Source organism: Triplophysa rosa, linkage group LG21, assembly GCF_024868665.1.
Source record: "Triplophysa rosa linkage group LG21, Trosa_1v2, whole genome shotgun sequence".
NCBI lineage: Eukaryota > Metazoa > Chordata > Actinopteri > Cypriniformes > Nemacheilidae > Triplophysa > Triplophysa rosa.
In genome coordinates this window covers 4498335-4523318 of record NC_079910.1, presented here as the reverse complement: position 1 = coordinate 4523318, position 24984 = coordinate 4498335, and the positions used below count along the sequence as shown (strand labels likewise).

Below are 24984 nucleotides of genomic sequence, written 5' to 3'. Positions count from 1 at the left end.
GGACACAAGACTGGACACAAGACTGGACACAAGACGGGACACAAGACTGGACACAAGACTGGACACCGGCTGGACGCCGGCTGGATCACCGGACTGGACGCCGGCTGGATCACCGGACTGGACGCCGGCTGGACACCGGACTGGACGCCGGCTGGACACCGGACTGGACCCGGCTGGATCACCGGGCTTGACGCCGGACTGGATGCCGACCGGACTGGACGCCGGCTGGATCACCGGACTGGACGCCGGCTGGATCACCGGACTGGACGCCGGCTGGATCACCGGACTGGGCGCCGGCTGGATCACCGGACTGGACGCCGGCTGGATCACCGGACTGGACGCCGGCTGGATCACCGGACTGGATGCCGGCTGCACCGGACTGGAAACAGGGCTGGACACAAGACTGGACACAGGCCTGGACACATGACTGGACAAAAGACTGGACACAAGACTGGACACAGGACTGGACACCGGACTGGACACCGGCTGCACTGGACTGGACGCCGGCTGGACCACCGGACTGGACGCCGGCTGCACCGGATTCTGGTACTGAGATCACAACGGATGCGCCGCTGCACCTGGCGGAGACTGGACTCACGGCTGAGCCGCCCCGGACTGGACACTGGACAGTGACATCGGCTTAGCACGCACTCGGGGACTGGACGCCCCGGCTAGCACCGGCCGGCTGCACCGGCTCTGGACGATTCTCGCTCCGCTGCGCCTCTCCCTCCTTCTCACAGCACCTGCACCCACGGACTCATAGCCGACTTGGCGAATCCGTGGGTGACCGGAGGGAGTTCCGTCAGGGAGGAATTACGCTCGACGTCATCCCCTGGATCCACCTCCCTCCTCGCTCGCCTACCTGCGCTGCTTGCATTGCGCACAGAATGTGATACGGGGACCGTGTGGAGCTCAAGCCGGACGGGTAACCGATTTCGCTCCCCCCGGTCAGCGGCAACGTCAGGTCAGGCCCTCTCGGCGTGATCGAGCCGCGGAGTGGAAGTCGCCACGTGGAACCCACACCCGGGATCGTCCGCGGTTGGCCACGAACCGCTGTGACCACTTTGCCAGCTTGAGACCCTAGGGGACCCAGCAGCCTCTTCTCAGACGGGGTGAGGCGCTGAGTGAGGCAGCAGTTGAAGATCGTCTTCAACTCTGCCTCGTTGAACTCAGACCTCTCAGCCACCGCGAGAATGCCCCGGCGAACTCCCGATTCCCGTAGTTCCCCTGGCGGAAACCTAGCAGCAAGCGGGCTTGAGCGGACCGTGAGGACGACGCCGTGCCGTCCATCTTGCTGCCCGCTGGGTTCTGAATGGCTCGTGTATTCTGTCACGAATTGGCAGAAGAACCCAAGCGCAGGCAGGCAGTGAAGGGGTTAACAGATATATTTATTATACAAAAAACAAAAACAGAACAAAAACACCCACAATGGGGGAAAACAGAACTAAGAAATATAAAACAAAAGACTTCCCACGGGGGGGCAAAATGAAAACAAGAACAATAAACTAAACTAAAGGACACGACCAAACGTCTTAAATAATACAAGGCACAAAACTCACAAACCACGAACAGGGCAAGGAACAGGAACACGGGTGAGAGCACGAACATGAACACTAACACAATGCAGTACAACGCAACGTAGACACAACGTAATACACGAGCACAAGACAAAGAAACAAGAGGGTATATATAGGGAAGACAAACGAGGGATAATTACACGGGGCAGGTGTGGGACACTCAGGGAAAGATCACAAGGAAACGAGAGGAATGGGGCCAATGACAAGACACTGGAGAGAACGTATATTATTGTCAAACGGACAACAATATGTTTCTCTCCACACATAACCAAAGACTTTGTCATGGCTCTGCTACAGGACCAAGAAAAACATGACTAAGGAAGCAGAGCCATGACAGTTTATGCATAAACTAATATATTAGCCTAATATATTGTAATCATCTTTGGGTAGGATATTAATTATCTACGTATCTAATCATCGTCATATCTGATCCCAAAATATACACTGCTTGGACTATTTCAAGATAATAAAATATAAATACATCCAATAATTTCTATATTGTAGTAACTGTTTATTCTTGTAAGAAGATTGCATTGTTTTCATTTGCCTAATTATGAACACAAATTATTAATGACAACCCTTGTACTATACCTCTGATGGAAGCACACACATTTAGGCCTATAAACTTACACACAATTACACACCTAAGTGAGGTGAATATAAGCAGCTTTTTAGGTTTTTATAATGCATTTAGGAGAGTATTGAAACTAAGTTCAAACATTCTACTTCACATCGTTTTTACTAATTGGGAAAGTATGGTAATATTCCAACTGGCCAATCAAATCTGTTATTTGACTTTCAGTGACATGCTTTTTATTTATTTTTATTGGTATTTCACGAGACAAAACAAATATACATTTATTGAGATAACCGATTATCCCAATTCAGTGACATGGGTTTTAAATTAAATTTTAATAACAAATAATGTATTATTATTGTTATTATTATTATGAAGACATTTAGCCCATTATTTTTGTGGGGGGCGGTAAGGGACCTGGAAAATGGATAGGGGGGCGCTGGCCCAAAAAAGTTTGAGAACCACTGCTCTACAGTATATGCAAAAACCAGCACACGAGAAATACCCAGATGTTCATCTGCTTCTACCAAGATTTGCCAGTATTCATCCATTGGATGGATATACTAATCTATGCCATGGAAGCAGAGGAGATAAGTTTAAAAAGTTAAAAACTGTGAGGTACAGTAGTTGCTTCTTTTCAAATGTAAGTGATATAGGTACAGATAAGTATATTCAATAAAGTCTCACGGGAATTCATAACATTGTCATGAACTGTAATCTATTCATTTCCTATGATCTCATTCGTATGTTTTGTTATGATTTGACTTTGCCACTGTGATGTTAGGTTTAGGGGTGGCGGGCGGGTTAGGGTATCATTGCCTTGTCCTCCTAAAATTTGTATGACTTCTTTTGATACCAGGTTATATATACTAAATGTACATAAACACGTGGTCTGTGTATTGAAAGTCAATACAGATACAAAAAAACAGTGACACAAAACGAAGTTGTGCTGAATGAAACGAAAAAAGGGTGAAATTTGTGTCCATAAACACACATCAATAGATTCCAAATTTCGTGCCTATGCCACGAACTGCCTTGAGACTGGCTGGTAGGTCACATTACATGATTAAAAAGTTTAGAATGTGTGTTAATGCCTTATATTGTAGGGGTTTTTTCATCTAATTCAGTATGTACTGTCAAAATATGTGATTTCAGACACAGCCACAAGCAGGACATCCTATCATGGCATGAGGACCGAAAGCAAGGATTAACACCGGCTACCTGTTGTTAAACTGCTCTACACTCACCTTGTGTGTTTTCACAGCCTCTTTCAGCTCCTGAAGCTTCTTCTCTTTCTCCTGGATTCTCTGTTGGAATTGTATCTGTGTCTCCCCCAAAATCACCTGCGTGGAAAAATAGCAGTAAAACATTAAATTTGATCAGTGTAGGTGGGGTATAATGACTTATAAATCTAAAGCAAATATGAAACAAAGGGAAACGTCTTGGTTACGGATGTAACCTCTGTTCCCTGATGGAGGGAACGAGATGTTGTGTCGAACCGATAGATGCGGTTTGACTTGAGAACCATCATCTTCTGACTAGCTTTGAAAAGGCCAATAAAATTGGCGAATGAAATTTGCAATGCGGACTCCGCCCCGGATATCCGGGTATAAAAGGGAGACGGAGTGTTGCATTCATTCACCTTTTGGGCTGAGGAGCCTGAGAGCATTTCTTGACTGCTGCAGCGGGCGGCAAGCGTTGTGGCATGAAGGACACAACGTCTCGTTCCCTCCATCAGGGAACAGAGGTTACATCCGTAATCAAGACGTTCCCTTTCTGTCGGTCTCTCGATGTTGTGTCGAACCGACAGGTGGGGTTCCTATCGAAAACGCCACGGCGCTGTGCCACATCACAATCTCTAGCGAAGCGACGCTGACTGGCCTGGGTGTGTCAGACGTGAGCGCTAGCTCAAAATTGTAACCATCCAGTGGAGAGGTAGGGGGTCCCAGAGCTTTTGAAAAAGGTGGGAAGCCCCTGCCACCGGCCGTCACGGGCAGAGGCATTCCTTCTCTAACGGCGAGAAGCCGCCCGGCACTGTAAGGGCCATTGGGGAAGCACTATTTTCTCGCTGAGGAAATGCGCTACGGAGGCCACTTCCTACCATAGGGAGGAATTCAGTGGAGACACCAACATGGTCTCGCGGCAGGGGAGAACTCATGGGAGGAATGTGCGGACTGTAAGGGAGTACCGCAAGAGGTGGAGGCCCACTTAGGGGAGGTCATGGGTTACCAACCTGGGAACCAGAACATGAAAATACATCAGACGGAACAACCCTGTTTGGGGGGTTACTACGTGTGGGGCACTAGGTCCGGTTAGAGCTATACGCTAGATAACTCAGGTGATACCCAGCCTGAGGAGGTAGGGCTGCTCTGCCCAGCCCGCCACCAGGAAGTGCTTAGTGATGGATGAAATGCCTATTCTTCACCAGGTGGGGGAAGAAGTGAGGCGGAAATAGCACACTGACCCACCTATGACAGGGGAAGGTGCTTTTGCAGGCGTACGCCCTACCAGTCGCCGGTCTTTCTACTGTTGGTACCATGCAAGACTCGGGCTGACACCGGTTCCACGCGGAGGTTGTAGAACCTCGCGAAGGTGTTGGGCGTAGCCAGACCAGATGTCTGCCAGAGAGGCACCCTGAGCCAGTGCCCACGAGGAGGCTACACTCCAAACTTGACGTCTTGATCCAGGGGACCGCTTGGGTGGGGAGTGCCGGAGCCGGCGTCGAAGAGGACCAGGGCTGATGGGGAGCAGACGCCACACAGGATCTCGACGGCCGAGTCGCGGCGGGGCAGAATGTGCTTGATGGCCTCCGTCTGCTTCTTCACTGTCGATAACTGCTGGGAGAAGTCCTCGACAATATCGCTGAGCAGCCCCCCTTGCGAGATGGGTGCATCGAGAAAGCGGATTTTCTCGGCGTCACGCATCTGCGCAAGGTTAAGCCAGAGGTGTCTCTCCTGGACCACAAGTGTGGACATCGTCCGACCCAGGGCCTACGTGGTCACCTTGGTCGCCCATAGGGCGAGGTCGGTGTGGAGTTCCTGCATAAGCGCTGGGTCTGTCTTACCCTCGTGGAGCTCTTTCAACGCCTTGGCCTGGTGGACCTGTAGGATGGCCATGGCATGGAGAGAGGAGGCAGCTTGGCCAGCAGCAGTGTAAGCTTTCGACACCAGAGATGCCGAAAACGTACACGCTTTGGACGGGAGTTTAGGTCAACCTCTCCAGGTGGCCGCCGTCTGCAGGCATAGATGTACCGCGATGGCACGCTCCACCTGGGGCACATCGACGTAGCCTCTAGCTGCCCCATCATCGAGGGAAGTAAGGGTGACAGAACTAGTTTGACGGGAATGCGCCGAAAAGGGGGCGTTCCAGGTCTTACCGAGTTCCTCATGCACTTCCGGGAAATATGGCACCGGGGCCGGGCACGGCTTGGAGCTCCGAGGAATCATCGGGGTCGGATGCCAGTAAGTCACCCTCCGATGCTGCAAGGGACATCTCATCATCATCACGCACCGTTTCCGAATATGTTGCTGAGGAACAAGACGGGGTGGGACCGCCTCCTGGGGAACGGTCAGACGAGCGAGACGGGGCGCGAACGGTCCGCGAGCCTGTGGCTGACGGATTAACGCTCACAGTAATCCCCATATCACCCTTGCTGCTTGCCGTAGTGGACGGCAGGGCCGTAGCCGCTGCTGTCACGGAACGGGAAGCAGACGAGGTGGTGGCTGGGTCATAAAGAACACAGCCACCCGTGACTGCAACGTCTGGATCGCCATCCACCCGCAGGGCAGGCAGGACGCATCCACGAAGGCTGCCTCAGCATGCCGGGCACCCAAGCACTTGAGGCAGACATCGTGTCCGTCCCCTTCCTCGTTGAGTGTGTTGCACCCACGAGCACAGCGGGACATGCCACGCTGGAGAAATTAGCTCTTTTAGAGAAAGAAAATACCTCTGGAACTGCCAAGACGCCCAGGGGAAGTCGTTGCAAGAAGGGACAGTCCGCTGAACCACGTCGTATGAATCCAGCAGTATTTGAAGATCAGCGTAGATCATAAATTGGATCATAAGATCGAAGGCGCCGAAGAACAAAAGGTGAATGAATGCAGCACGTCGTCTCCCTTTTATACCCGGATATCCGGGGCGGAATCCGGCATGAAAATTTAATTCACCAATTTTATTGGCCCTTTCAAAGCTAGTAAGAAGATGATAGGTTCTCAAGTCAAACCCCATCTGTCGGTTTGACACAATGTCGAGAGACTGACAGAAAGGGAACTAAATGACACAGTACACAGAGTGATGAACATTTTATAAAGTTACTAAAATTAAGAAAGTGATTATGTTTTTTTCAACTGCTAACAAGCATTCTCTTCACACATTCAGCAAAACAGACGTTTGTGCAGACTAGTAATAATATTTTTTAATTAATCTCGATAATCTTTTATTGCTTTTAGACAAAATGCATTCAGTGACCACATTTTTCAAAATTCACGAACACTTGTCATTCATACTCCACAACCTGCAAAACACTATACGCAAATGCAAGAGAGAGGGAGGACTAGTAATTTACAACGAATGAACAACTAAACATGTTGTTGATATGTTTAATTTTTTTCTTTTTTACAGTAGCCCAATTCAAAACGTATTAAATCATTTAAGGAATATGAAAGCAGAAGGTTAAAATAAACAGTATAAAAGGAAATAACATAACCAAATCATTAAACAATCATGCAGCCAGGGCCGTACACAGGATTTTCCAAAAACTGAATTTGTCCCAAACAAAAAAATGACTTTCTTGATCTACATACAGTGCTCGAATTGAAGGGGGGCTGGGAGGATCCGGGACCCCCCATAAGGCATTAGGGCCCCCCTTCGGATATTTTTATTTGAGTAAAAATGATAATGACAAATGTGATTAAATTCATGCATGGGATATGGTAAATTTCGTGAATTAATTTACAACAATTATATTAAGTTTGTTTATGGGCAGGGCTAGTTGTCGTGTCTCTTTAAATTTTAAACACCCCGCCCAACGTCTAAAGACCGCTAAGCGCAGGACATCGTTGACATGACTGCTTGATTGGCGTCGCTCCGGTGAAGCTAACTTTAGAAAAAATGGAGAATAATAAACCTTCACTCGTAGTCGGGAAGAGGAAGCTTCTACTTTTTTGAGGGGTAATTTTCTCTCTCTATATAACTTTCCACTATATTTATCAACTCCATGTCGGGGCTTTTGTATTCCTTGCGTAAATTATTATTAGGCCTGGTTCTGGGATGCTAGAGATCTCGATGAAGATGAGTGACAGCTTTTTAGTAATAATTAGTATAAAGTGAGTGCTCCTTGTGCGGTTTCTGTGCTATATACAGTATACTGTAATCCATTCCGAATTGTATAACACTTGTTTTTCATGCTGCTAAGACCAACGGCCACATACACGCTGCAAAGTTTCGAGAATTACATCAGCATATAAATGCGGGATTCACTCTTGAAATAGCTATGATTGACATGGATAGCCATAGTTAGTTCCTGAATAAAGCAGACGTTTGGACTGAAATGTTGAATAGTCTGCTGACTGACAGACTCACTCATAACAGTCCTTTGCCGCCACCTACTGGACATAACTATGTAAACTGCACTGAAATCGTTGAAAAATCCCCACAACACTAACGCACAGACTGATAGCCGCTCTTGTCACAATTTATATTTTTAATATCTAATAAACTAGTTTCTTGCATTTAAACAAGTCCTTTGGAACAAACATTATTATCACAAAGTGTCAATCATCCAGTTGTTTTTAGGGAAAATAGTAAATACTACATCTACAAATACAACACTACCTGTTGGACCTACACTACTGTTCAAAAGTCATTTCTGTTCACCAAGCCTGCATTGATTTGATCCAAAATTCAGTAAAAGCCTGTTCTTTTATGCAAGCTTGTTTTTAATAAATTGTATATAGTTATGCATATTATGATCAAATATATTGTGTATTTTGTATAAATTGTATATTGCGAGGCTAACCCCCACCAAAAAAAGTATTATGGTGAGGACCCCCATAAGACTTGATTCAATTTGAGCACTGTCTACATATGTGGATTTAAAACATTTGGAGTGCAAATTACATAACAATTGCTAAATCCATCTCTGTCTTTTCATGTTTATTAGTAATGAAAGTAAACACATGGTCAATTGATACTTTTATACAACAGGTTGAAATACAACCTGTCTTTCATAAAGGATCATAATGCATTTGGGTTTGAAATTAGGCTACATAAAGGTAAGAGGTTTCCATTTTTGAGTGAACTGTCCCTTTAACTTTTTATGCAGCTACAAAAGTTACAAACACTTGGGTTTTTATTAAAAATAGGTAAACTTAAAGGGGTCATGTGGCGGATGTACATGTTTTTCTGTGTTTTTGGTGTGTTATAAGTTGCCCATGCATGTATTAGACACGTAAAATTGCACAAATGAAAGTGTGGGAACAAAAGATGCATTCTATCTAAAAGCAAATGCTCAACCAGACTTGCCTGAAACGCCTCGTGTAACCACACCCCCACAAATCTACGTCAGTTCGTAACATGATTTGACTAAGACCGCCCAAATCTACACGTAGTTAAGGTGGGCGTAATTGTAAATCTCATTGTATCGCCTGTCAGTACAATTGCTTTGGAACCTGATGTTCCGAATATGGTAAGAGGCGTTACATTTCCGTGAAATGCTTGCAGTATTTGACCAATCACTACGCACTGGTGAAGTGGCCAATCATAGCACACCTCGCTTTTCAAAGCGATGAGCTTTGTAAAAAATCAGCGCGTTTCAGAGAGGCGTATGAAGGTATTTTTGGTGCAAAACTACTGAGCACCTGTGAGAATGGAATTTGTAGTTGTAGAGGTCGGCCACACATGTGTATCAGTAAATTTGTAGTAAAAATTCGAAGTTGCAAACTTGTAGATTTTTTTTCTCTCCCGCAAACACAACACAACAGTTACACCTTCTTGAATCCTTCAGTGCAAGTGCACAAATCCAGTTCTACAAATCACAAACTGAGATACTCGTGCACTCACATTTTTTGCTACAAATGCTGCAGTAAATATATAAACATAGCTGTAGACTATAAGAAATAAAAAATATAAATCAATTAACACACTTAAACGAATAAAGACTGAAAGATAAAAAAACATTAAACAGACAGTAAGAACAATTAATTCTAAAATAAAGTTCACATTTTGTTTGACATGTAAATTATTATTTTCCTTAATTAACATGTGGCTTGGAACCATCTAGCTGTAAAAAAAACTATAACGTTATGTGGTGTGGCATAACTATAAGTGGTGTGTTTTTCTAACCAAATGAGTGATTAACAAAAATAAAGCATGATAAATATAGTTTAATTAATAAAGCCAAGTATACGAAAACACATCAATAATTCTCTAAATTTTTTACATATTATCATAGGGAAACCAAATGCAGTGGATTGCAGTGGTGTGCATTATAGCGGAAACTCACATGAACAATGTAGTTGTTTTAGTCCTGTAAATCATTCCCTCTATTGAGCTGTAAATATACTGTATATCTTTTGAAGGAACCCATATAGTAGATGGGTATAATATACACAGCAAAACACATGGCAATATTTACTTTTGACTTCACAGTTTGCTGTAATAAATATAAAAAATCAAAAGGTGTGCATAGCTGACACCTACATGAACACTGTAGAGCTGGTTTTGTGGTCTATGTTATCCCCTTTAAATGCTACGGAAGTTAGAAACGTGTATTAATGTGTATGTAACTTTGGAGACGGTCCCTAAATTCACGAATATCAAACGTCCAACCTCAAGCAACGAACTTAAGTGTGTCCATACTTAATACTTAATTTGTAAATACGTTCTTGCATAATTTGGCAAAAACTAAACAAGAGTTTAAAATACTATGAAAACACATGCCTCTTGTTCTTTTACTTTGCGTTGTTGGCGTTTACCTTTTTTTCGGTTCAGACGGATGGCGCCGTTTAAAACCATGGCAAGGGACATCAGCAGCACATCACGCGCATGTCATTCCCTGCCCCGCACTGATGTCCAAGAATGTCACAGTCATTAAATAAATTAAGTACTAAAAGGAAATTTCCAAATAATGCCTCTAAAGTTGGATCCACAAATTATAAAAATAGCGTCTTAATTGTTTACAATAGTGTTTTTGATTCGGTACTCAAGGGGCCCCCTGGTGGTTTAGAGGCCCTACGCAACCTGCGTAGTCTGCGTATAGGCAGGATCGGCTCTGAGTACATTGGTTTAGTTTAAATAAATATGCTGGTCCGCTACATGACAATCCCTTACGAAAACTAATCATGGTTTTACTACAGCAACCATATTTTTGTTGTTGTTTTAACTGTAAGAAAAACGTGTGTTTTGTTTGTTTAACTGTAGGCCTGTAATTTTCATAAGGGATTGTCAACGTAGCTGACCAGCACACTTATTTAAACTAAACCAATGTACTCTATTACGATTAGTGATTTCAGGAAAATAAAGCAGCTCAGGATGATTCTCGCAGTTTTTCACTTGCGCGTTAGGGCGCCACCTGCTGGCCGCCAAAACTAGCTCGTTTGGCTGCAAATGCACAAATCACTTTTGCACCATATATCACACAGATATGTGGTGCAAAATGAGAGTGTGTGCGAACTTGTGTCAGAGACTCGCAGCAGCAGATTCAAGCAGTTGTAGTTATGCTCTTGTGTTTGTGCTAGAACAATGTGCAAGAATAAAACCTTTAATTTGTGAGAAAATATTTGACAAGCATTCAACTCTCATTGCATGAATTCACATACTGTTTGCGGATGTGCAAAACTCGTCTGTGAACGCACGTCTTTTGGTGCAGGTGTGTGAATGTGTTTTGCACCATATTTACTGCAGCATTTGTAGCAAAAAATGTGAGTGCACGAGTATCTCAGTTTGTGATTTGTAGAATTGGATTTGTGCACTTGCACTGAAGGATTCAAGAAGGTGTAACTGTTGTGTTGTGTTTGCGGGAGAGAGAAAAAAATCTACAAGTTTGCAACTTCAAATTTTGACTACAAATTTACTGATACACATGTGTGGCCGACCTCTACAACTACAAATTCCACTCTCACAGGTGCTCAGTAGTTTTGCACCAAAAATACCTTCATAGAGGCGGGGCAAAGAGGAGATACAAACATGCACGTTATGTGGAAAATACAACGTTTTTTAAACTTTAAATGGTGTATACACATTGCGTTACATCTAAAACAAACAATAATATTCGTTTTAGCCGTGCAATATGACTCCTTTAAGAGCGCTGTTAAACGGCTGAGGTAGATCAGATCTGAGATCAGTTATCTAGGCGTTTTCTACTAAACTGGCAGTACCAAAAACTTTTTTTTAAAATTCACGACAAAACTACCGATGTCTGGACCTCGGAGACCTCAATGGTGCATGCAGCCCTCGAATTTGAGCATTTCCCCCCTTTTTCCCAGTAATTTTAGTACTATATTAAAGGAAATTGCAGCATTTCAGTTTCATTCTTTGTACATTCAATAAAGTGAAAGTGGTTAATCTTACAGTTTTTTTTTGCTAACAAGCATTGTTCAATACTGAAGCCACATTTTCACACAATCAGCAAAACAGAAGTCTGTGCAGACCATCTCTTTCGTTGCTTTCAGACAAAATGCACTTAGTTACCACATTTTTCAAAATTCACAAATACTTTCGTCATTCATACTCTACAACCTGTAAAACACTATATATATTTTCCAACACATTTTTAAAATGCTAACACACTGCTTTTAAAATAGTTAAAAACACATTCAAACAAAATGATGACCAATTTCATGCATTTCTGCAGTAATTATTTTAAAATATATTTGACATACATATTGTATATTATATCATTCAGAAAATGAATGGGGTTTTTTTTCCGGAAAGGTTTATGACCACCATTTACATGATTAGATGACTTTACATACATGAATGTGAGTGTGAAGACATTTCTCCTGAAGACTGTCAGCGTAGGATTAGATATTCACACTGTACTCTTAAAGATGCATTGCCAGAGAAAACATCAGACGTGATGTTAATGAGAACTTGTGGCCAAATGCGAGAGAGAGAGTGGACTTGAACCTTCAAAGTAATTTACAACAAACGAACAACTACATGTTGTTGTGTTTATTGTTTTTACATTAATTATCATTGCAGCCCTGGAATTTCAGGATTTCCCCCCATATTTTTCACCTCTTGACTGTATAATTACTTGTACTATATTAAAAAAATGAAATTGCAGCATTTCATATTGAATTGTTTTATAGTACATTCAATAAAGTGACAAGTTGTTATTCTATATAACCTACTAATTCATTCCAATTTAAAAATAAAAGTGAATAATTTCTGTAATGTTCCCTGTTGTTAGTGTTTTTTAGGTCAGTGTGTTATGAATGAAATGTGTTTTTTCTGAATGAGAATTGTTGCCAGTGTTATGTTGGAACGAGCTTATTTTGAGACATATGAAGCATTTTGTTGGTCTGAGTGAGTTTCGGTGGTTAACTGTTTGGTCAACAGTCATGTTGGTAATGCAGAATGTATGAAGAGTTTTGAAAATGTGGCTTAAGTTTTGAACAATGCTTGTTAGCAGTTGAAAATAACTAAGCAAAGTATATTTGAAGTATATTTAATAATGCATACATTCATGTTTCTGTTGTGTAATGCAGTTAGGCCTACTATTACATTAATTATTGAAATAACTTCCAGGTTAGGTCCTGGTTGTGACACTTTGGAATGATGGACTGTAATACAAATACTTTGCGGATAAGTTATTTGTCAGGTTCGGTGAGGGGAAGAACCCAATTGCAGACAGGCGGTGAAGTGGTTAACAGTTTTATTAACAAACAAAACACCCTCAATGGGGTAAACTATAATCAAAACACGAACTCGGGACACAGTAACAAAACAAAAATGCAAAACAAAACACTTCCCACGAGGGGGAAAAAAGTAAACTGACCAAAGAGCGACACACGTCTTACCAACAAGGTTTAGGGTAGGCAAGGGCAAGGCAGGGCAAACACACGGCAAGGAGACACTCAGGATACAATAGTAACAAACACAGCGGTAAGGACAGCACAAAACACAGACCAGCAACAATGCAAACACGAGGGACAAAGGGAACTGAGAACTTAAATAGGGAAACATTAACGAGGGGAGATTGCATGGAGACAGAGAAGGGCAGGTGACAAGACTCAACACTAATGGGAACTAAACGGAGAAACAAAGGGGCGGGGCCAGAAGACGTGTCACCGGAGAGAGAAGGACATGGAAGGTCGACAGGGCCAAAACGTCTCTCTCCACATAAAACAAGGGATCCTGCTGTGATTCTGCCACAAACTCGAGAACGACATGATAAAATGAGGCAGAATCACAACATTATTGCCATTACTTGTAGCTGAAGTTTTGCATTTGCAGTACACATTGAGGCAAAGATAACTTTCCTAAAGCAGGTCTTGGAGTGAAGGTCTGTCTGCACTGAGGGCAGCTATAAACTCTCTTCTGATCCTCCTGATTCCAGCAGGCTGTAATACATCTCACACAGTAACTGTGTCCACAGTTAATAGTCACTGGATCCTTCAGTAGATCCAGACAGATTGAACAGCTGAACTGATCCTGAACCCATGAAATGCTGGCTTCTGCCATTTTACAGACTGCACAAATGCAGAGACGCTTCAAAAACTGTTTCGAGCTTCAATTGTTTCCTGGTTCTGTTTGAGAAACGTCACGTGTGCTCGATCACATACTGAATGTCAACTAGGTGTCAGTATGACAATATGAAACCAAGGGGGATTTCTCAAGGTGTTGCTGTTTAAAATGCTTTCCAGTTATTTTCTTTATTGGTGTTTGTGTATTATAAATAAAATATTTTAAAAGTAAAACAAACGAAAGCACCAACTAAATTCATTATTCATATTTGTGTTGTATATGATATAATTTGAATTGTTTGCATGTGTAATAATCATTATCGATAGATAATCATTTACCTGAATTGATTACTTAAAATTATTCAAATAATTTTGCAAGTGAAAAAAAGTAATTTCTTACAATTTCATTAAACAGTTCATTTCATTAAACATTTTATTAACATTTTTAAATTAAATGTAGACAGAAGACAAAACTATAAATGAACTGTCAGTAGTAATGTGAAATAGCAATTTATATTTATATGAATAAATAACATCAGCTACTGACATTGAAGGGGTGACAATCAAGAGAATCACATTTCGCTTGACAAGAGATCCTGGCTTCATTAATTTGATCCAGTTTCATGTCTTTACATTTACTTGAACACTCAAACAAACAGACAGATATGTGTCATGGTTCACACGGACAGAGGAGAACCTAGTTGCAGACGGCGGTGAAAGAAAACAAACTTTTTTTACAATAAACACAAAGCAAGACCCACGATGGAGTAAAAACAATACTGTCAAAGAGAAAATAGTACACAGACTCGACAGGAACAATACACTAGACTGGACTGGACTAACTAATAAAACACTTGACACTTACTAACCGGACTAGAGGGTGCCAGACCAAATTTTTATGCCCTTCCCTCGCAAACTCCCTCGGTCTCGTTGACTCGGATGTGCGTCATTGCTTACGTTGCAGGAGTGCCCACTACAGGCGGAACTCGTGAATAAGGTTTAAATGGAACGCATTTGATCACTTGGTATTCACTTTGAAGCTGAATTATTAAATAAACCCCTATTCGCATATGTATACTCAACTCAACTTTATTTATATAGCGCTTTTTTTACAATTTTCATTGTTACAAAGCAGCTGTACATAAGACATATTGTTGTACCTGCAAAAACAAGAAAAAGGTGAAAACACAGTAGACAGACATACCCACATACAAAACACTCCACACACACAATATGCACACATACTCACATAGACATAGACACACACACACACGGACGGACGCGCACGCACACACACACACACACACACACACACGTACACAGACAAGTATGCGCACACACACGCACAGTGAGAGCACACATTAAAGATAAAGGAGAGAGAAGCACAGATCAAATATAACAGACTATAAATTCCTATATGCAATATTAATTAAGTAAAACTTTAAAATTCTAAAGCAGCCCCCCCGGCGAGGCAAATAGTGCAAAAGAACAGTATGCAAATGGTGGCGAGGAACCCAAAACTCTAATCGAGAAAAAAAAACTCAGGAGAACCCAGGCCCAACCAGGGGATTCCAGTTCCCCTCTGGCAAAAGCTGCTGCCTCTGCACAAGCTCCAGAGAGCTTGCGCAACAAGGCTAAATAAAATAAATAAACTTACTAATAAGGTAAATTATAGTTTAAGATTATCATTGATAATCTAATAGCATTTGAAATTTTGTGGTGAAGACGTGTCAGGTGACCGCGTCCTTCTTTATCCAGATCAATCATCTCAGCTCTTGTCAGGTCGCCGCTTCCCATTCTCCGCTCTACCATCAGGTCTGGGCATGAACTGCATCCTGCTCAATGTGGTAACCTTGGAACAATGAGACAAGACTGGCTGAGAGTAGAGTACTGTTCTGCACTCTTTGATCCAACAAGTACATCAGTTGTATTCCTGGTTCCGGTTGATCTAACTAATGCAGCCTAAACCCTCCGAGGATTTATATTATGGAAGTGTAGTGTATGCGAGATTAAACATATGCGTCTTTAGTCTAGATTTAAACTGACAGAGTGTGTCTGCCTCCCGGACAGTGCAGGGAAGACTATTCCAAAGTTTAGGTGCTAGATAGGAAAAGGATCTACCACCTGCACTTGATTTTGAAATTCTAGGTATTACCAACTGACAGGACGCCTGATAGCGTAATGCACGTGAAGGACTGTAATACAAAAGGAGTTTACTCAAGTACTGAGGAGCTAAACCATGTAGGGCTTTATAGGTAATAAGCAAGATTTTAAAGTTAACGCGATGATAGGTAACCAGTGCAAGGTTGACAGAACCGGGGTAATAGGTTCATACTTTTTTGTACGTGTAAGAACTCGAGCTGCCTCGTTTTGGACCAGTTGGAGTTTTTGTAATAAGCCTGCAGGGCAACCACCTAACAGTGCATTGCAGTAATCTAGTCTTGATGTCATGAATGCATGAATTAATTTCTCTGCATCTGATAGTGAAAGCATATGACGTAGTTTAGATATATTCTTAAATTGGAAAAACACAATTTTACAGGTGTTGGCGACATGGCTCTCAAATGACAGATTACTATAGAATAGAACGCCAAGATTCTTTGCCGAAGACGAGGGTTTTATGGAACATCCGTCAATAGTTAAGCAGTATTCTTGGTTGTTACTTATAGCAGTTTTTGGTCCAATAAGTAATACTTCTGTTTTGTCCGTATATAGAATGGTGCATGAAACTAATTCATATCAGTTGTTGTAGAAAATATATAAAAAAAATCCTCTAGATGTATTAAGATATAACTTTTGTCTAGGTTGAATGTTTAGTCGTTTAGTCGATGGAACACCCAGAAGCTCTGGATCCAGGGACCAAGAATGATACAGACACAGAAGTGTAGTTTCACTCAAAGTCAGATCTTTATTGAGGAAGGGTCCAATAAATCCGATAAATGAGGAAGTGAGGTAATGCTCCGATTTAGACATAGGCATGCGGAGGATGGAAAATCACAACACATATTGTTAATAATTTGTGCTTAGCTTAGTAGTACATGAGTTCCTTGTTTTAAATACATCTGTTTATAGAACTCCTACTAGACAATGGCAAAGCAATGGTAAAGGCACTTTGAGTCGTAACTCTCAGTGTCACTTGAAAACAACATGGTATATCAACATGGCATTTCAGGATATAGTACACAATAGATTAATACAAACAGTAGGGACACAGGCAAATCCAGAACTCACAATAAGCTATTGGAGAAAAATAAAATTACACATTCATAACATCAGTAGTATATAAACTTTGACATTAAACATAGGCTAAGCTAGCTAGACGCATGATGCAATTAAATCTCACAATATCTGTAATATACGTTATTATATGTTTCATTCACAAAAAAATGAATACACCATAGACTTACAGTTGAGCGATCTGCTGTGACGTCACATCAAGTTGAATTATGGGATATAGAGCAGCTTGAAGTGTACACATGAAGTAGACTCGCTCCCTTGGTGAAAATCGAGGGAACGAGGGTCTGTCCAAATAAACTTCTCTGGTTCACTTCACAAAGTGGAACGCACTTCAAAATGGCGGCGGGGATTCCCCGAGGGGAAGTGCTTAGGGAAGTTTGCAAGGGTCTGTCTAAAAGTGAAGTGGAACGCACCCTATGACTTGACAGGATAAGCAAGATAAGACGCAATGTCTTCGAACAAGGCAAAATAGCAAACGAACAGGCACAGGACAGAAAACACAAGGGCATTAAATAGGGCACCAAATCAAGAGGGGAACAGGTGCGGGCAATGAAATCATTACAATCACTAATTAGGGAACGAGAGGGTGGGGACAAAGACGAGACCGGAGAGAGCGCATGGCATGGCAAAACAAACAATGCCATGTCTCTATCCACACTAAACACAAGGGTACTGCCATCCTGACACAAGACTAGAAAACCTGAACCGGAGGGCAGGACCGTGACAGATATTATTTCTGTGATTACCGCATCATAATACAATATAAAACGCTTTAATAACTATTGATAATAAGCAAATGTGTTAATTAAAGAATTAAAAATAGCACATAACTTATTTTGCAGCTCATACCTGTGATATGACAACATTACTTGAAGAAAAATCCACATAGGTCATGTTAATAGGCTACCTAATAAAGTTTTACTGAAGTGCCCAGATTTAACCAGAACCCAGGATAGAGAGGTTGAGTGAATGTGGTGTGGACTCTGTGGATGAGGGTCATTGTGTCAGAGACGCTGTAGAAGGACAGAATTCCTGCACTGTGATCCACATACACTCCTATTCTAGAAGAACTGGACACTACTGGGACATTGGTCTGTATTTTATTGTGCCAGAATGAGTACCTGGATGGAGTAAATAAAAATCTCCAGGACTGATCACTATATCCAAATTTAGACTCATCTGTATTTCCCTTTCTGCTGATGTTCTTATATGACACTGATATACTCACACTGTCAATCCCACTCAACTCGACCTCCCAGTAACAGCGTCCACACACACTTTCTCTACACAACACCTCATAATAATAATCAAATCTATCTGGATGATCAGGATACTGCTGGGCTGTTCCAGTGCAAGTAGCCGCTCTGTTTCCTTCAGACAGACAGAGATTTTTATGTGCTGTGTTTGGATCCAGAGAGAACTGACGTGAATCTGAGGAAAGATAAAATACGTATTTTAACTTAAATTCATCATACTTTGCATATTAATGTTTCTCATCATATCATCAGCATTAATGTGTTAATGTGTAATAATAATGTTTATTTGAGGTAAGGACAGGCTATACTGTGTATGTAAGACCTGTAATATGTTAATAGGCACAGGCACTATTAAGAGGAACCAAAGCATGATAAGCTAAATGACTAATCTAATCGAAATGCAAATGGGAAAAGGAATAGCATGGGGAAATGAAAGTGCAAAATGGTAAACGGAATGGCTTTTTGAATGACTGATTAAAACATGTATTTATAGCTAAATTTGTAAATTATTCAAATTATGTATCCCTCTTCTACATCACATTTTCAAATACATTTTGAGATTTTACTATTTATTTATAAATTAATTAATGCACTACGTATTTATTAAGTATTTTGTGTTGCTTTTGTAAATCACTTTTTAATTTGAACTATTTATTGACAGATTAATATTTCATTTAAACAGTTTTTACAATCACATTTTTATTGCCCATTGACATATTAAATAATGAACTACTTTGTAATTTAGCCTATTTATTTTCATAATGAGTAAATACGTTTTTTTATGCCTATATATTTTTATCTCTTCATGTCTTCCACATCTTAAAATGCAATGTAAATGTTGTGTCTTACATTGTAGGAGCTCTGCTCTGCTATTGAGTCCATTGGGAATATTTTCACTGTACGAAACTAAGAAAACAAAGTGACAATTAGATGAAATCTCGTGTAACATCATACTCATATTAAAATGTGTTTTATTTCTTCTTATTATATAAAATTCCACAGTAGGACTTAATTCTGAAAGTCTTGGTCTTTGATGTTTTTTTACCTTTGGCAGATATCCGATCAATCTCTTTTTTACAGAAATCCTCCACTATCTCTTTGAGTTGAGAGACAGAATTTCTCACGTCATCAAAAGAGAGGGGAGAACTGACAGTGATGTTGTCTGTAGATCCTGGAGGTGTAGAGAGAGGCAGGAAACTCTACATCAATGCAATGAAAACTTCATTATGTCCACGCCAAAAATGCTATTAAACAAATATAATCCACTACACCTTTTGTACCCTATGCATATGCATTGTTTACAGTGCGTTATTATTGTAATGTGTGCTGTTCTGTACAGTGTTACCTGGAGGAAATAGATGTGATCATCTGTCTCTGAAAGCTGTTGCAGTTCTGTGTCTCTCCTCTTCAGATCATCAATGTCCTGCTCCACTTCCTTCAAGAGTCCTTCAGCTTGACTCACTCCAGTCTTTTCCTGATCTCTGATCAGCTGTATCACCTCAGAGCGTCTTCTCTCAATGGAGCGGATCAGTTCAGTAAAGATCCTCTCAGTGTCCTCCACTGCTGTCTGTGCAGAGCGCTGTTACCACACACACACACACACACACGCACACATGTCTGGTTTACTATCTCCATCGGGACAGTCCATAGGCGTAATGTTTTTATACTGTACAAACTGTATATTCTATCCCCTATCCCTAACCCTACCCCTAAACCTAAAGATCATAGAAAACTTTTTGCATTTTTAGATTTAAAAAAAAATTGTTCTGTACAATTTATAAGCTTGTTTGCCCACGGGGACCTCAATTTTGGTCCCCACAGTGACACGAGTCCCCATGTGTTGGTGTGCATTCAGGTTTAGGTCCCCACCGGGATATACAAACATGAACGCACACACACACACACACACGCACGCACGCACGCACACACACACACGCACACACGCACACACATGTTGGGTTTCCATGTTTTATGTGGACATTCCATAGACGCAATGGTTTTTATACTGTACAAACTGTATATCATATTCCCTACACCTAACCCACCCCCTAACCCTAACAATCACACACAACTGTCTGCTCTTTTAGATTTTCACAAAAGTTAATTCTGTATGATTTATAAGCTTGTTTCCTCATGGGGACAAAAAAATGTCCCCACAAGGACAAGGATTTTAGATATTGCCATATTTGTGGGGACATTTTGTCCCCATACCGTAGGGTTTACCCTTCCCACGCATATGCACACACACACACACACACACGCACGCACACACACACGCACACACAAACACACACAGAAAATTATTCGATTCAGAACATTCACTTCAGTCAGCATCAAGTATTGCAGGCTGATGGCAGGAAAGTTAGTTTTTCACCAGGTGCATGTTGTTTATCTGATCAAAACTCACCTTGTGAGACTTCACAGATTCTCTCAGCTCCTGAAGCTTCTTCTGTGTCTCCTGGATTCTCTGCTGGAAAATTCTCTGTATCTCCTCCAAAGCTGTCTGTGTGAAAATCAAATAACAGTAAAACATCTAATTTTATCAATGTAAGATTATTTATAGTGAAATTACATAAAAGAATGATAAAAAATATGGAATAATTACATATGGAAACTAAGTGAAGTGTGACTTGGACACTGAACTGGTTCTGCAGTGTGCACAGATCACCATTTTAAAATTAAGGAAGTGATTGAACAAAGTAGAGAAAGTAAAGAATACTTAACAAGTGTAACATTCAATGACATTTCTCAGACACTTTCAGTTTCAGGATGAATGAATCATGGGTTACTGTAAATAGATTATTTCCACCCCCACATTAAAGGTTTTGCTTTCGTATTGTTGCTTTATCAACACAACAGAGGTCAGCATAAAGGCAAATAAAGTTCTATCAGTCTGTAAAATACTAAACAATTAACTGGAAAGTTCCTTAACATTTCACTGTTCATATTCTACGTGTTCATTTATCATTGTCACTAAAAATCACTTTATAATTATATTATAGGATTATTAAAAAGCAATACTATTACATTACTCTCAGCATTAGCATGAAAGTGTTTAGGTCATACCTGTTTCTCTCTCCTCTCTACTACAGCTGCGACATTGTCATGATTTCTATGTTCATCCATCGTACAAAGATAACAAATGCATTGATGGTCAGTGCGACAGTAGATCTCCAATTGTTTGTCATGTTGAGAGCAGATCATCTCCCGAAGTCTTCCAGTGGCATCGATCACATTGTGTCGTCTACCTGAGTGAAATTCCTCATGATATTCAAAGTGAGTTTGACAGTAAGAGTTCAGACACACCAGACATGACTTGACAGCTTTGTATTTTCTCCCAGTACAGACGTCACACTCCACATCTTCAGGTCCAGCATAACTGGGAGCAGCTCGATCAGTCTGAAGTTTAGTTTTCTTCAGTTTCTCCACCATCTCAGCAAGAATCACATTCTTTCCTAAAGCAGGTCTTGGAGTGAAGGTCTGTCTGCACTGAGGGCAGCTATAAACTCTCTTCTGATCCTCCTGATTCCAGCAGTCTGTAATACAGCTCATACAAAAACTGTGTCCACAGTTAATAGTCACTGGATCCTTCAGTAGATCCAGACAGATTGAACAGCTGAACTGATCCTGAACCCATGAAATGCTGGCTTCTGCCATTTTACAGACTGCACAAATGCAGAGACGCTTCAAAAACTGTTTCGAGCTTCAATTGTTTCCTGGTTCTGTTTGAGAAACGTCACGTGTGCTCGATCACATACTGAATGTCTACTAGGTGTCAGTATGACAATATGAAACCAAGGGGGATTTCTCAAGGTGTTGCTGTTTAAAATGCTTTCCAGTTATTTTCTTTATTGGTGTTTGTGTATTATAAATAAAATATTTTAAAAGTAAAACAAACGAAAGCACCAACTAAATTCATTATTCATATTTGTGTTGTATATGATATAATTTGCATTGTTTGCATGTGTAATAATCATTATCGATAGATAATCATTTACCTGAATTGATTACTTAAAATTATTCAAATAATTTTGCAAGTGCAAAAAAGTAATTTCTTACAATTTCACAATTTCATTAAACAGTTCATTTCATTAAACATTTTATTAACATTTTTTAATTAAATGTAGACAGAAGACAAAACTATAAATGAACTGTCAGTAGTAATGTGAAATAGCAATTTATATTTATATGAATAAATAACATCAGCTACTGACATTGAAGGGGTGACAATCAAGAGGAATCACATTTCGCTTGACAAGAGATCCTGGCTTCATTAATTTGATCCAGTTTCATGTCTTTACATTTACTTGAACACTCAAACAAACAGACAGATATGTGTCATGGTTCACACGGACAGAGGAGAACCTAGTTGCAGACGGCAGTGAAAGAAAACAAACTTTATTTACAATATACACAAAGCAAGACTGAACAGCTGAACTGATCCTGAACCCATGAAATACTGGCTTCTGCCATTTCACTGCATGTACACAGACAGACAACAGGTTGATATTATGAAGCTTTGGCTTCCCTGAACTGGAAAACTGAAACCGTTTCCTGGTATATATTTAGGAGACGTGTTCAGAAGAGGTATGTCTCATATGTCAAAAACAAGAAAAGCTATGCAATCTGCAACATTCTTTCAGTTTTTCCAGAAGTCACACAACTTGTCTAACCAAGAACCTTTCAGTTACCAGCCCTTAAGCACTACACATGTCATTTTAAGGCAAATGGCACACAGCACCTCAATAACAATACAGTTTATTTGATCTTTAAAAGTGTTCCGCATCTGTGTGTACAAAACAGGTGTGTATTTCTCCTGCATTTTAGTGAACATTCACAAATAAACATCAGTCTCTTATTAAGCGTGACAGTACAAAGTCCTTAAACCTCAACTTTAGGGCAGTCGTGGCCTAATGGTTAGGGAGTCGGACTCGGGACCAGAAGGTTGTCGGTTTGATTCTCAGGGCCGGTGGGTAACGACTGAGGTGCCCTTGAGCAAGGCACCTTACCCCTACTTACTCCCTGGGTGCTGCAGTGATAGCTGAGCACTGCTCTGGGTGTACGTGTGTTCACGACTTGCTGTGTGTGTGTTCACTACTCTCTGGATGGGTTAAATGCAGAGGTCACATTTCGGGTATGGGTCACCATATCTGACTAATAGGTCACTTATTAGGGAAATATTTAAGCATATATTCACTCTCATTTAACGTTAAAGACAAGGCCATTTAATAAAATACAGCTATATTTTGTTGTTCCCTATAAAACAGTTGTGTGGGTGTCATGATTTTGATGTGATTTATGGCTCATTGTGAATCATTTCTACTTCCTCTTCACAGAAATCCTCCATTTTTCTTTCGGTGGAGTGAGATTTTCTCAAATCATCAAACAAGAGAAGAGAACTGATTGTCTGTAGATTCAAGAGATGCAGAGACTGGAAACTCTGCAAAAAAAATCAGAAAATCAATTAAACCATGCTCTTGTGGGCTCTTAGTTTATAAACCTTTACACTTTTTATGACATTTTTTATATTTTCTATTTAAATTATTTAAAGTGGGTATTAACTCTAAAACAAATCCGTAAAAATAGGGCACAGTACACTGTATTAATGTAGCAAGGGGCACGGCTAGTGAACGTAATATAGTGCGACTACGCCACACTGGAACCTCGCCAGGGAGAATCAGAGCACGATGGTGCTCAGACAACACAGATTCGATTCAGTGGATTGGCAGGAGACGTGGGTATAAAAATATAAATACTTTTATTAAAATTAAATTATCCAAAACATCATGAGACAACAAGGTTAAACAGTTCAATAAGAACCAGCAGGTAAAGAAACCGATACAAGTGGGACATCCTGCGTCATCAGACACTTCTTAGACCGACCTACAGGAGCCGAGGCATGGCAAGTACATCTCGCTGCGACCTGCGGTGGACGTCCAACCCGTCCCACATCCAAGTGTGATGTCATAAGCCACGCCCATGTCCAATACATCACAACAAGTGTTCCGCCCCATAAACCCGGTTAAACGTACGCATATGAAAACATATAGAAAAAAACAGTGTATATAGGATATTCAGGGGACTTTTATTTAAAAACACCACATCAGACCGTCCTGATATTATAGGATGGACAATCTGAGATGGTGTACTATGATTCTGAGTTGAAATCACTTTCACAAAACAGGTAGTTTCCTTTTAACACCTATCTGAACATATAAAAAAAACTGTATTTAGGATATTCAGGGGCCTTTTATTAAAAAACACCACATCAGACAGTCCTGATATTGTATGATGGACAATCTAAGATGGTGTACTATGATTCTGAGGTGAAATCATTTTCACAAAACAGGTAGTTTCCTTTTAACACCTATTTAGTAACAGAAGCCTCTTTGCAGTGCCACACATATGATATAGCGTCAGTCTCTTTACGGAGGTAAATGGCAACATGTCCCGTAGGTAATGTGAGTGGTCGCGTTCTAATGAAATTTAAGTGGGCAGGTGATGTGCGTTAAGGTGATTATTGAAAGGCTGTTGGCGAGGTTGTCGGGAGCGCTTAAGAAACTTAGAATATACTGTAAGTTTGTTGTGGAGAAAGAGCTCTTATTCCTGACTTTCTTTATATATTAACCACGCATTAAATGCTGAAATAT

General features: G+C 40.9%; 2 protein-coding genes across 2 annotated transcripts in view; one reads left to right on the top strand and one right to left on the bottom strand.

Moving 5' to 3' along the window:
• si:ch211-225h24.2 (uncharacterized protein LOC564539 homolog) overlaps positions 1-24984 on the top strand; it is a 73749-nt gene that overhangs the window by 10761 nt on the left and 38004 nt on the right. The window lies entirely within an intron of this gene.
• Positions 16732-22043, bottom strand: LOC130545335 (tripartite motif-containing protein 16-like). The gene is made up of 6 exons (XM_057319773.1): positions 21401-22043; positions 20742-20837; positions 19680-19913; positions 19380-19533; positions 19184-19240; positions 16732-18509 (listed from the first exon to the last, which is right to left on the bottom strand). Exons 1-6 carry the CDS (start codon positions 21989-21991, stop codon positions 17986-17988), a joined length of 1656 nt encoding a protein of 551 aa, XP_057175756.1. The 5' UTR covers positions 21992-22043; the 3' UTR covers positions 16732-17985.